This window comes from Prunus dulcis, chromosome 4 (assembly GCF_902201215.1).
Source record: "Prunus dulcis chromosome 4, ALMONDv2, whole genome shotgun sequence".
NCBI lineage: Eukaryota > Viridiplantae > Streptophyta > Magnoliopsida > Rosales > Rosaceae > Prunus > Prunus dulcis.
In genome coordinates this window covers 9491007-9504351 of record NC_047653.1, presented here as the reverse complement: position 1 = coordinate 9504351, position 13345 = coordinate 9491007, and the positions used below count along the sequence as shown (strand labels likewise).

Below are 13345 nucleotides of genomic sequence, written 5' to 3'. Positions count from 1 at the left end.
TTTTCTTAAGTAGCTATAACCACTTGGACACCAAATTTAGGCATAAATGCTGTGAACTTATTTTATACAATAAAGGAAAATTAAGTTTTGGAGATCTACTTGAGTTTAATTTAGTATCTCATTCAATGTCAAACCTTAGGTTTGATTGGATTCATGCAGAAAATGCACTTTGAACGATTTTTGTTTACAATATAACTTAGGAGACAAAAGAAAATGATTTTTGATGTTTTTGATATTTCTTCTCATTATATTAAATGCAGAAAATTTCTCTACAACATGACGGGGAGAGACTCGCCCGGTTTATTAGTCGAAGGGATTGATTCCCTAGAACCAAAGGGGTTGTAGAGAAAAGAAACCAAGAAGAAATGACAAAAAGGAGAAAAAGGGTCGAGAAAAGCGACTTTAGTATTATCTTAATTAGATTACAGTTGTATTTGGTTGGCCCCTCCCCGTTGGCAGTACGAAATTAGAAGCAGACAAAGTATCATAACGGCTAACGTAACAATAAACACAGCACACACTTGTTGAATTATCGTTAACTGTATTTGATTAAATGCATTATATTTGTGTTGGAAGCTGGGCATATTATATTCTAATATCAAAATATAACGCTATAAAATAAAATAAAAATGTTTAAGCCGTGACGAGATGCTTGCTGTTAGACTCAACTTGGTTAATCTCTTCCTCCTCATTCCTTTTTTCAAAAGAGATGCTTGCTGTTAGACTTAACTTGGTTAATATCCAATGCACTCAAAATTTCATGTACCTGCAGCCATATACCACTTCGATTAATAGATGCGGACCATAGGCAACTGAAAATTTGCTCCGTGGCATGCCAATTTTTATTTTTCCAAATGTATCAGTATACATGTCAATTGTGGAAACTCTTATTAGATTTTCATGCCCTTTTATATTGATTTTCTTCTTTTATTGTTTTAACTTATCGGAAGAAGGGGTTTTAACTTAACAAAAGAGAAGAAATTTGAATCTGAAAGATCTTCCAACTTTGGAGAGAATTAATTCCTACATAAATAAATACATGAACCTAAAAAGTTTAGCGAAAGTTGGCCAAAAAATAAGGAAAAAAGTCACGTGTATATATATATATATTTGGCATTCGTATCATTTTTCATCACCTCAATTTTCAGTCACATTTTTCTAAAATGGCTCTGTGGTTTAGTTTTATGGTAGGAATTGTAGCTCTTCTTTCCATTGTCATATTGCAACCCTACCAAGTACATGGAAATGGTGATGCAGGCGCAGGCGCAGGGCATGATAAACAATCAAATGGCTGCAATTACTTTCAAGGAAGTTGGATAATTGATCCTTCAGATATACATCCACTCTATGATTCATCGAAGTGTCCATTCATCAATCGAGCATTCGATTGCCTGACGAACGGTAGACCTGATAGAGAGTACCTCAGATATAGATGGAAGCCAACTGGATGTGATCTTCCAAGGTAAAACAGTTCCTCTTCTTACAAGGGTTTTATTCTTCTTTGATATCATTTCACGATCGTCATAAATAAAACTGTTTGCACCACATTACTAACTAAATCTCTCGAGACGCGATATGTAACGTTTAGATATATATGTGTGTGACATGTTTTGCAAATGGAGCGCAGATTCAATGGTGAGGACATGCTGAGGAGGTTAAAGGGGAAGAAGATATTATTCGTGGGGGACTCTCTAAGCTACAACCAATGGCAGTCACTAGTATGCATGTTGCACGCTGCTGTGCCCCAAACCAATTATACTCTAACAAGCAAAGCTGGCCTCTCCACGTTTTATTTGCCTGTGAGTTTTCTGCGTCCTAAATCAATCAAAAAAACTTATTGACTTAATCCATTCCATTTATCATACATTTTAATAATGGAGTGGATCTTTTGATTTTGTTGACAAGAGACCGACCCAGCTTTATAAGATGTGAATTTTGCAGGATTATGGAGTTTCTGTGTCGCTATCCCGAAATCCGTTTCTAGTGGATCTAGTCAAAACAAAAGTGGGCAGGGTTTTGAGGCTTGACTCCATTGAAAATGGCAAGACATGGAAAGGATACGACATGCTTATCTTCAATACTTGGCATTGGTGGCTCCATAAGGGAAGGCTACAATCGTGAGATACATACAAACCTCAAAATACTTTACTATACACTAACCATAAATCTAAATACACTAATGTTCTCCACCACACATGTCACGTTGTGCACATTCAAACATTATTCTACTTGAATAAATTCTTCAATCTAATAACATATTATACGTTAAATAGTCTGACAACATATGATACCTACGTTAAATAGTCTGATAATTGAATTGTTTTATGTGGGAGTTTCAGGTGGGACTACATTGACGTAGGAGGAAAGGTGCACATGGATATGGATCGTTTGGATGCTTTTAGGGAGGGATTAACTACTTGGTCCAAGTGGGTGAACTCTAATGTTCATTCCAACAACACCAAAGTTTTCTTTCAAGGCATTTCTCCAACCCACAACAAGTATGTCCCTCAATAATTATTTTCTGTTTTAAATATTAATTAATTATAAATTACAATTTCTTGGTTTAATTTCTCCCAGAAAAAAAAAAAGGAAAAGAAAGGTATTTAATCTTTTTCTTTTTTTTTTTTCTTTTTTTTGGTGGGTAGTGGAAAAGAATGGGGCTCAAATTCAACAACTTGCAATGGAGAAACTCAACCTATAAGTGGCTCAATATATCCAGGAAGCTCTCCACCTGCAACAACTGTGGTCAACGATGTGTTGAGTAAAATGTCAACTAGCACCCCAGTAACTTTGCTGGACATAACTTTACTTTCGCAGCTGAGAAAAGATGGGCACCCTTCTGTTTATTCCGGTGATGGGGAGAAGGGAAATGATTGTAGCCACTGGTGCCTTGCTGGTGTCCCTGATACCTGGAATGAACTTTTGTATGCAATTCTTGTGACTAAGTAAAGACTAGGGAGGAGATGATGATACAATAAATAACTTGTTCAATCAAAATAAAAAGTGTCAAAAACAGATTCTAAAAGTAATTCTTATTATATACTACATGTTGGGTTTTATTCTGCGGGCACAACTGTTTTAGTTCATTTAATAATAACCATATCTCATTGTTTCCAATAGAAAAAAGAAAGAAAAAACTATAACCATCAACATTATCATCTCCTCTCACTCTTTAAATTAGGGCTAGACACAATTTGGTCTAGTCGGTTATTTTGTATAAATCAGCCACCAAACTAATGTCCTCGGCAACCAAAAGTTGAGAATCGAGACTGACCCAACACAAGCATATACCGACCACTTCTAAAATTTTGGTTGGTATAAAACTCACTACAATACCAGAGGAGTTTCAACCTCAGTATAAGCTCATGTGTGCGGCCATATAGTCAGAAATATTAGTGGTGGGCTTGGTCTGGGTTGGTTCGGTTTTGGGTCCAACTCGGACACTGAATCATAGGTCTCGGTTTGGCTATTTTGGAAACCCGACCTAAATCATAATTGATGAAAACCGACCACTTCAGTTAACCGGACTTAGTGGGTTGGTTTGGTTTGAGTTTTTTGGCTTTCTGTGAGAGAGAGAGAGAGAGAATAAAAGCAATGGAGAGAGGGAGAGATAGAGAGGAGAAGAAGGGAAAAAAAAAAAGAGAGGGAGAGATGGAGAAGAAGAAGAAGAAGAGAAAAACAAGAGAGAGAAGAAGGAGGAAAAAAAAAAAGGGAGACGGGAAGAAGGAGTGAACATAGATGTAAGAAGAAAGAGAAAAAAAAATAGAGAGAGAGAGAGAGGGACTGATGGATACAAGATAGACGGATAGATGGAGAGACAAGTAAAAGAAAAAAGATTTTTTTTTTTTTTTTTTATAAAGAGAGAAGATAAGATGCATGCGTGTGTTAGGGGTTTTTAAAAAAATTCAGTTAGGCATGTGTGTTGGCATGCCCAACAACAAAAGCTAGCTTTTAATTATTTTTTTACTTCTTTAACCTATGTATTATATATAATATTTATTTAATATCATCGGTTTGGTTTGGTTAAACCGTAGTTTTGGATATTATAAATCGTATACCAAATCATATATTTAAGTTTAATTTGGGTTCAAACCAATGACCAAAATTTTTTTGAAAAAAAACCAAACCAACCATTATTTAATATCATCGGTTTGGTTTGGTTAAACCGTAGTTTTGGATATTATAAATCGTATACCAAATCATATATTTAAGTTTAATTTGGGTTCAAACCAATGACCAAAATTTTTTTGAAAAAAAACCAAACCAACCCAAACTATTGGTTTGGTTTGGGCGGTTTGACCGAGTTACCAATCTAAATGCCCAGCCTTAAGAAATATATAAGCTTTGAAATAATATCAACTAACCTCTCCGCGTGAGCTTCCTTGTCTGCGAGAGGCTTTTTTTTAAAAAAAAATTATTTTATTTTTAGAATTAAAAAAATATTATGGATAGTTGTGTTCCATAAAAATAGGATACATTATCTGATTTTTCTTTTAATTTTAATTTTTTTAAATATGAAAAAGTGTGAATTTATCATATTGTCCTCATTTAATTAATAATTTCAATTCTTGATGTTTGCATTAACCAATGGCATTTTCTAGTATTTTAAATGTTTCATCTTTCTCTGCCTTTTGCTTTATATATATAGATCAATGAAAATCCACCACATCGATTTGGATTTTTTTAAAATGTTGGGATTTTTTTTAATCACTCTAATCTAGCATTACCCAGAAATCTAGCACATTGTTAACTAATATCCGGGCAATCCTCCTCGTTAACTATTTTTCTTTTCCTCAATCATATTCATGTAAGTAATCCCCAATTCAAAGTTATGAATTATGGTAAACAAATAAACTGTATGTGATAAATGATGACCACATTATTGGCAACATCTGTACGTTTCCTATGTACAGAATTTATATTAGATTTTGAAGTGACAATGACAAAACTTGCAGCCTCTAAAATGATTTCCAATAAAAAGGAAATTATTCCAACGGAGAAGACAGAAAAGCAGGGGAAATGAAAAAGGAAATTAACAAATGGCAAAGGGCCAACCAAAAAAATCCTTATAATTTATTTATAAAGAACCTTTCAGTTTGTCTGAAAATTAATTTCAGCCTTGACAGAATCTGCAATGGCATTGTGGTTTCAGCTTCTTGCTCTGGTTGTCTCTTTGGTTCTGCCAATGGCACCCGAACAAGTGCAGGGAGATCCATTTTTTTATGCTGCCGAAATATCTGGCCTGAATCCATCCTCAACTGGTTGTGATTTTTTTCAAGGGAGTTGGGTTGTTGATAGTTTGTACCCTCTTTACAATGCATCAAGCTGCCCCTTCATTGGTTTCAATTGCCTCAACAATGGCAGACCTGATAAACAGTACCTCAAATATAGGTGGAAGCCCACTGGTTGTGACCTTCCAAGGTACTAAACATCTTTCCCTTGGCTAATATACTATTATTTTTGGACACTGTTTTCCTCATTGCTACCGCAAATAACATTTTTATACATATGCAAAAATAATTCATTAAAAACACAGTCATGGTTGGGAGAAATGAGAATTTCCGGCTTTTAGGAGAATGAAGCAGATATTTTCCTTTTATTTTTGTTCAATCAATTTTGGTTACATCCTACCAGTTCTTGTGAAATTGGCACAGATTCAATGGTCAGGATTTCTTGGAGAGAAACAGAGGCAAAAAGATCATGTTTGTGGGGGACTCACTAAGCAACAATATGTGGCAGTCACTGACATGCATGTTACATGTTGCGGTCCCAAACTCTAAATACAACTTAACCCAGAAAGGGCTGCTCTCCACATTTTACCTTGAGGTGAAGTTTGGCTAGGCCCTCTCAATTCATTTTGAACCCAGAATTTATGTTTTTATTTTTCTTGAATTTATTCAAATCAAATTCAATTCTGGTTAGGTGACGTTTGGCTTTCTTTTTGTGTTTGATATAGGAATATCAAGTGTCAATTATGTTTCTGAAAAATGGATTCTTAGTGGACTTGGCTTATGAGAAAATAGGCAAAGTCCTAAAACTAAACTCCATCTCCACTGGCAACCAATGGAAAGGAGTAGACACGTTGATCTTCAACACATTTCACTGGTGGACTCACAGTGGGCGCTATCAAACGTACGTATGAGTAGTATTTAACTTGCATACTATGTACAATAACGTCTTATTTCTAAACAGACAGTCTGGCATGTTATATTGCTAGACTGTCAATTTGAGTTACGAATTCAAAGAATCTTGTCTTTAATTTAAATTCGACAGCCTAATAAGACCACGTACCAGACTATCTTGTCAGAGGACATTTCCATACCAAATATGTATAAGCTACAATCAATTAATCATAATAATTAATTTAAATTGGTGATTAATTCTTTGATTTTGTTGCAGATGGGACTACTTTCAAGTCGGGGACAAGTTAGTGAAAGAAATGGATCATATGGAGGCCTACAAGATTGCATTAACAACTTGGGCTAAATGGGTTGATTCCAACATTGATTTTTCAAAGACCAAAGTCTTTTTCCAAGGAGTTGCTGCAGTTCATCTTGAGTAAGTTCAACTTCCCGTCTCAATCAAATTGTTCATAAAATTTGCACATTCAATGTTCTAAAATCTTAACACATTCCCTTTTTGTGGGCATCAAATCAATTGTTTTAGTGGAAAGGAATGGAAGGACCCAAAAGCAAAAGGGTGCATAGGACAAACCCAACCAGTCCTAGGGCCAACTTATCCAGGCCCAAGCCATCCAGGAGAAGCTATTGTAAAAAGTGTCTTGAGCATCATTGAAAATCCTGTGTACTTACTGGACATTACTTTGCTCACCCAGCTGAGAAAAGATAGCCACCCCTCCATTTATGCAGGCCAAGGTCCCAAATTTGTTGACTGTAGCCATTGGTGTCTTCCTGGTGCTCCTGATACTTGGAATGAACTTCTATATGCAGCTTTGCTATAGCCACCCTTTTTTTTTCTTTTTCTTTTTTCTTCTTAAAATTCTTCTTATAAACGTCGAAAGAAGGTTAATAATAATTTGGCTTAAATGCAAAAATAGTCCATGTGTTTTTAATTTAGTCAATTCGGTCTCTGTGTTTAGAACCATTAACTAATATTGTACATTCTGTGAAAATTCAACAATTGTCAAACTCATTATGCGACATCCAGTTTAATCTGAAAACAAATATTGGCGTCTAACAAAGACAAATTAATTGACTTCCCACTAAAAAGGTTAACAAAACTTACTGGCCACGTCTTTTATTAATTAAGAACATCATGGTAAGGAAATTATGAATGTGCCACCAAAAAGGAAATCATGGTGATTTAAATTACTTTGTCTTGCATAAAGTAATCTAGTTATAAATGAAAATGAAAATGAAAGTAGTGGATGCAACATTTAATTCGTGAGAAAAATAAAGAATTTTCATTAATTGTAATAAAGTGGAAGTAGTACAATCTCAAATAGGCCAGCACATAGGATTTTTTTTTTTTTTTTTGGGGTGTGGGTTCAAAACCTAGGTTCTAGAAGCTACAACAATGGCGACGACAACAGTGATGTCGTCGATCTTGCCTCCGACGTGCTCCACTCCGGCCTTTTCAGCAGCCATTTGAAAAGGGGTAACGTTGTCCTCGTCCTCGGAGTTAAACAGAGCCACGGCGGCTATGGTTGAAGCCAACTCATGACAATCACAATCCCGACCAACGCTTACTTTATTAAACGCTACCAAAACCTCCTCAATCTCACTCACAAACATGTTGTCCAGCAACCCATCTGACCCAAGTACGATAATGTCCCCAGGCATCATATCCTCCACCTCAAACTCCTCCGCCGCGTTGGGACGATCGCCGCGGACGTGGTTCCCCAACTGGTAGGGACAGTTGAACCTCCGCTGCTGAGTTGGAGATATGTACACACACATGGCCTCCCTGAACAACAAGAACCCGCTGTCCCCGACATTCACGGAGTGGAGGGACCCACGCTCTTTGTCGAAGCTGAGTATGCAAGCCGTCGACGAGCCTTGTACGTCGGCGTTGTTCTCGTAAGCTTCGTTCAGCACCTTTCTTGCATCCACGGGGGCGGCTCCGATGGCGGCCATATGAGTAGCCGTTTCTTTGGCGTGGTTCATGATTCCCCTTGCGTACTCACCGGCGTCGATGCCTTTCCTGGCCCAGCCGCCGACGCCGTCAGCCACGCCGATAGTCTGAGCGAAGTGGGATATGAAGTGAGCGTCTTCGCCGAGGGGCTTTTCGGGGTTGTCTTTGGGGCAGTAGCAGGACCCACAAACCAACTTCATCTTCTCATTCTGAATTTTCCTCCTCTTATTTGTATCTTGTAATTCTTGAACTTCATCAATAGGGTTATTCAACTTCCTCTTTTGATGAGGGGCAGGGCCACAGCCATAGCCATAGCCACAATCATCGATAGGCGTCTCCAGACCAAACGTAGGCGGCTTGTTCGCTGCGATCATCATCTTTAACAACAAACACAACACAACGAGAGAGTAGCAAGAGCAAAAACAAGAGAGAGAGTGAGTAATGAATGCGAGAGAGAGTGAATGGAATGGGTAGGGAAGAAAGAGTATTTATAGATTTTCATTTATCCTTGTCCCATCAGGTTTAGTTTTTTTTTTTGTTTTTTTTTTATTTTTTTTTTATTCATTTGAGAAAAGAGGCCCATTTCATTTCGGATCCCTAAAATTCCGATATTGCCCTAGATTTACAAGGAAACAACTCGTAGCCCACGCAGATAAAAAGGTCCATGCTGTACAGTGTAAATCAATCCGGTCCACTTTTTAAAAGGACGTTTTGCGCATTTTACTTGACCTTGAAAGAAAGAGAAATCACTAAATTACCATTCGCAAGAGTTCATCCATGTGGAAAGTTCTCGACTACTAGCAGCAAGCTCTATTTTGTGTTTAATAAAGTATAGTTTTTCATTGAAATCTCAAAACCCTATTAATCTAAATCTTATTTCTATTTTTAAAGGATAATTTTACCAAATCCCTAGATCCAAAAATTAAGGCCTACATAATTCTTTCTAAAGTATATAATTTGGATAGGTGATAGACTAAAATGATATTTACTTAATTTCTTTGATGTTATTGTTGTCACTGTCCAATAATAATATATCCGAAATTTTGAGGAAAATACATGAAGAAACATTGTTGATGGCAAAAGATCTAGTCCAGTGGTTATAACATAGACCAAAATCTCTTGTTCAATGCATAGGCTCCCAATTGTATAGTAATAGAGGTGTTAGGATAGTTGTGTCAGCCATGGTCAATTAGAGCCTTAAATTGTAATTGCATCATAATAAGATCAAGATTTAGTCAGCCACTTTCATATACATAAAAGGAAGAAAGATCAAGATTTAGTCTTTTTAGTATTCACATTGTCAAATGAAAATGAGAATTATTGGTATTCCCGAGTCTTATTAATTAAGAAACAAATATTTGCTTCTAACAAAGACAAATGAATTAACTTTCCACTAAAACGGTTAACAAAACTTACTGGTCACTTGTTTTATTAATTAAGAACATCATGGTAAGGAAATTATGAATGTACCTCCAAAAAGGATTGGTGATTTAAATTACTTTGTCTTGCATAAATTAATCTAGTTACAAATGAAAATGAAAATGAAAGTAGTGGATGCAACATTCAATTCATGACAAAAATAAAGAATGTTCATTAATTGTAATAAAGTGAAAGTGGTACAATCTCAATTTCAAAAACGTGTTTTTTATTTGACCCAAACTACTAGAACAGCACATTATCTTTCTTCTTCTTTTGTTTTTTCGTTGGGGTGTGGGTTAAAAACTTAGGTACTAGAAGCTACAACAATGGCGACGACAACAGTGATGTCGTCGATCTTGCCTCCGACGTGCTCCACTTCTGCCTTCTCAGCAGCCATTTGAAAAGGGGTAACCTTGTCCTTGTCCTCGGAGTTAAACAGAGCCAAGGCGGCTATGGTCCATGCGCAGCTACAGTGTAAATCAATGCGGTCCACTTTTTAATAGGTACGTTTTGCGCATTTTACTTGACCTTGAAAGAAAGAGAAATCACTAAATTGCCATTCGCAGGAGTTCATCCACGTGGAAAGTTCTCGACTAGCAGCAGCAAGCTCTATTTTGTGTTTAATAAAATAAAGTTTTTCATTCAAATCTCAAAACCCTATTTCTATTTTTAAAAGATAATTTTACCAAATCCCTAGATCCAGTACAGTGGTTATAACATGGACCGAAATCTCTTGTTCAATGTGCATAGGAGTATACAGTAATTTAGGTGTTAGGATAGTTGTGTCGTGTCACCTTGAAGTCCTCGTCACAACCGCAACACAAAATTGATTGTGCAATATTTTAAAATAAGGAGAATGCTAGCAATCTTCTCTATAACTTTCTTTTTTTTTACATAACATGTCATTTTCTTTACACTTAAAACAATATCATTAATACATCAAATAACCTAACTTTTGTTTTCCACATTTATCTTTATTTTGATGTATTGACTTGACTTTAATTTATTAATTTTTTTTTACAGCTTTCTTAATAACTTGTAAAAAATTATTATATTAATTTATTAAATATTTAATAATAAAAAATTTAATTTAATTTGTTTAAAAAACAAACCTTATCTCAAGTCGTCCCCCCCTTCTTCCCCAAAGCCCAGTACCTCCATCTTCACCACCATCTCCATAGCACCACCCATCTCCACCCCACCCTCTCCTCACCACCTCCCCATACTCTCTTCCTTCTCTCTTCCCCCAATCTTTCTTCAAAAAAAACCAAGCCCCTGCAAGTTTTGGCTACGGTAAGAAGACCCTCAAGGCCACGGCAAGCATTGGCCATTATACTAAATTTGGGTTTGAGGACCATTACCAAGCACCAACAACAATAGCCCAGCCCAAATTTAAAAATCTCACCTTAAAGTTGCAAACTTTAATATGATAAATAAACAAAATGATTTTGATGGATTTTGATTTTGATTTTTTTGTGGGAGATGTCATGTTGTTTCAGGTGTGAAGGTTTGGCTCTCTCAAAATGATAATAGAGGGTTGGATTTGGGGCTGCAAGTCTGTGATTATTCGAAGAGAGAGAAAGTTGTAAAAAAAATTTGAATGAATTGAAGTAAACATTAAAGTCAATACATCAAATAAGGGTAAATATGGAAAACAAAAAGTAGGTTGTTTGATTAATTAATAGCATTGTTTTAAGTATGAAGAAAATTACACATGTCATGAGGGAAAGGGAGAAGGTCCAAATGAGAAGGTTAGAGAGAAGGTTGCTAGTATTCCCCCTAATAATTGTTATTGATATTCATTATAAAAAAAATTATATAGTTAATGATATCCTGATGATAGAATGATTAAATTTGGCAGTCTTCATTCTGTTATTTTTAAATACAACTAAAAACATTTACGAGTAATATCCAGATTTAATCAGCTCATTAATTATAATGTACATTTATGAATTTAAAAAAATAAAGAATTGTATTAATTGTAATGACGTGGAAAGTACAACCTCGATTAGTCTTCTCTTTTTCTTTTTGTATTTGTTTGTTCAAAACCGAAACCTAAGCTAGCTGGAGTAGTGAAGGAGGTACCAGAAGCCACAATTTGGGCCACAACAACAGTGATGTCGTCGATCTTGCCTCCCGCGTGCTTCAGTCCAGCCTTCTCAGCCTCCATCTGAAAAGGGCTAACGCTGTACTTGTCCATCGAGTTAAACAGCGCTAGGTTGGCTATCGCGGAAGCCAACTCGTCACAATCCCGACCGCTGCCTCTATAAGCCACAAGAACATCCTCAATCTCACTCGCAAATATGTTGTCCAGCAACCCGTCTGTCCCGAGCACTATGATGTCCCCCGGGACTATTGCCTCCACCACAAACTCCAGAGCCGCCTCAGGACAGTCGCCGCCCACGTGGTTCCCCAATTGGTACGGACAATTAAACATGCGCTGCTGAGGCGGAGACTTGTACCAACACTTGCTGTCCCTGAACACCATGAACCCGCTGTCCCCGACATTCACGGCGTGCAGGACCCCACGCTCTTTGTCCAGGCTAAGGATGCAAGCCGTCGACGAGCCTTGTAGTGCGGCGTTATTCGCGTAGGCTTGGCTCAACACCTTTCTTGGATCGACTGTGGCGGCGGCATTGGCTGCTGCCGTTTTTTTGGCGTTGTTCATGAGTCCCCTAGCGTACTCGCCCGCGTCGACGCCTATCTTGGCCCAACCGCCGACGCCGTCCGCCACGCCCATGATCTGGGAGTCTTGGCACATGAAATGGGCGTCTTCGCCGAGAGGCTTGTTTGGGTTGTCTTTGGGCAGATAGCACGACCCACAAACCATCGTCGTCTTCTCATTATGAATCTTCCTCCGATTCTGCCCTAATTCTTGAAGTAGATCAGGGTTATTCAACTTCCTTTTTCTACCCAATTTATCATGTCTTGTTGTTGTTATAAATTCTTGACAACCTCCATAGCCATAGCCATAGCCATAACCACCGAATGCAGGCTTGGTGTTGGCGATCATCATCTTTCACAAAGCGATACTAGTATTGAGATTTGAGAGCCAAAGAGAGCGACAAATAAGAGTGAATAGAATGAGTGCGGACCAAGCAATATTTATAGAATTCCGCCTCTCCCTTTTGCCATTAGGTTTCCCACTAGGATACGGAAACATATTGCCCTTTTGGATGGAAGCAACTCCATGTCACTCAGTTTCAGACTTATTGTTGTGACAACAATTGCTTCTAGAAGAAATGCCCCACTCGTAGTTCACAATGTACGATTAATAAGAAAAATAGAATTAAACAAGTGAATTTACGAGTAGATAAATTTAACTTGATAAAAATCACCATTTACTAAATTTTGATTCACCTTGTTTTATAAAATTGTTTCACTGCAAACTAATTTACCCGCTAATTGTTGACATATATGAGTGTACTCGTATGTTTTATTTATTTTTCACATAAATGTTAGAAAAAGTTGACAAAAATGAGCAAAGTGAGACACGGAATAGAGTTGATATTTAGGGTTTTAATGAAGCAAATTGAGTTTAAAAGATAAAATTAGGCTGATATTAAGTTTTTTTTCCCGACCTTAACCTTTTTCTCGTGGAATTGACTAATGCATGTACCAATAATGAAAAAACTCTTTAAAACATCACAGCAATTGAACGTTCCAATCATGAAACACTAAAAATATGAACAACTTATGTAACAAAAAGTGTGATCATCCAAAACATGCTTTTAAAAGCACCAATTTTCATGATCCATAACAATAAAGTGCAACTTGCAACGACTGTTTTAATTGATGTGTTAGAATAACATACAACTTGTAATTCTTTTTT

General features: G+C 36.9%; 3 protein-coding genes and 1 pseudogene across 3 annotated transcripts; 2 read left to right on the top strand and 2 right to left on the bottom strand.

Annotated features, from left to right (window-relative positions):
* The first annotated feature begins 1039 nt into the window (after positions 1-1039).
* On the top strand, positions 1040-2949 carry LOC117625297 (annotated as a pseudogene).
* Positions 2950-5134: 2185 nt separating this feature from the next.
* Positions 5135-7003, top strand: LOC117625978 (protein trichome birefringence-like 42). The gene is made up of 5 exons (XM_034357585.1): positions 5135-5421; positions 5655-5826; positions 5957-6132; positions 6400-6558; positions 6667-7003. The coding sequence occupies exons 1-5, from the start codon at positions 5135-5137 to the stop codon at positions 6959-6961; spliced, it is 1089 nt and encodes a 362-aa protein (XP_034213476.1). The 3' UTR covers positions 6962-7003.
* Positions 7004-7514: 511 nt separating this feature from the next.
* Positions 7515-8471, bottom strand: LOC117625296 (probable protein phosphatase 2C 55). The gene has a single exon (XM_034356882.1). It carries the CDS (start codon positions 8469-8471, stop codon positions 7515-7517), a length of 957 nt encoding a protein of 318 aa, XP_034212773.1.
* A 1346-nt stretch (positions 8472-9817) lies between these two features.
* On the bottom strand, positions 9818-12529 carry LOC117625295 (probable protein phosphatase 2C 55). The gene is made up of 2 exons (XM_034356881.1): positions 11599-12529; positions 9818-9963 (listed from the first exon to the last, which is right to left on the bottom strand). Exons 1-2 carry the CDS (start codon positions 12527-12529, stop codon positions 9818-9820), a joined length of 1077 nt encoding a protein of 358 aa, XP_034212772.1.
* Between the last annotated feature and the right edge of the window lie 816 nt (positions 12530-13345).

What these genes read in the sequence shown, in the direction of transcription:
- LOC117625295 (XM_034356881.1), bottom strand. Translation starts at nt 12,529, where the DNA reads ATGATGATCGCCAACACCAAGCCTGCATTCGGTGGTTATGGCTATGGC. An exon ending in GGCCCAAATTGTGGCTTCTG is followed by an intron (nt 9,964 to 11,598) that starts GTACCTCCTTCA and finishes CATGGACCATAG; the next exon opens with CCGCCTTGGCTCTGTTTAAC.
- LOC117625978 (XM_034357585.1), top strand. Translation starts at nt 5,135, where the DNA reads ATGGCATTGTGGTTTCAGCTTCTTGCTCTGGTTGTCTCTTTGGTTCTG. An exon ending in ACTGGTTGTGACCTTCCAAG is followed by an intron (nt 5,422 to 5,654) that starts GTACTAAACATC and finishes AAATTGGCACAG; the next exon opens with ATTCAATGGTCAGGATTTCT. An exon ending in CACAGTGGGCGCTATCAAAC is followed by an intron (nt 6,133 to 6,399) that starts GTACGTATGAGT and finishes ATTTTGTTGCAG; the next exon opens with ATGGGACTACTTTCAAGTCG.
- LOC117625296 (XM_034356882.1), bottom strand. Translation starts at nt 8,471, where the DNA reads ATGATGATCGCAGCGAACAAGCCGCCTACGTTTGGTCTGGAGACGCCT.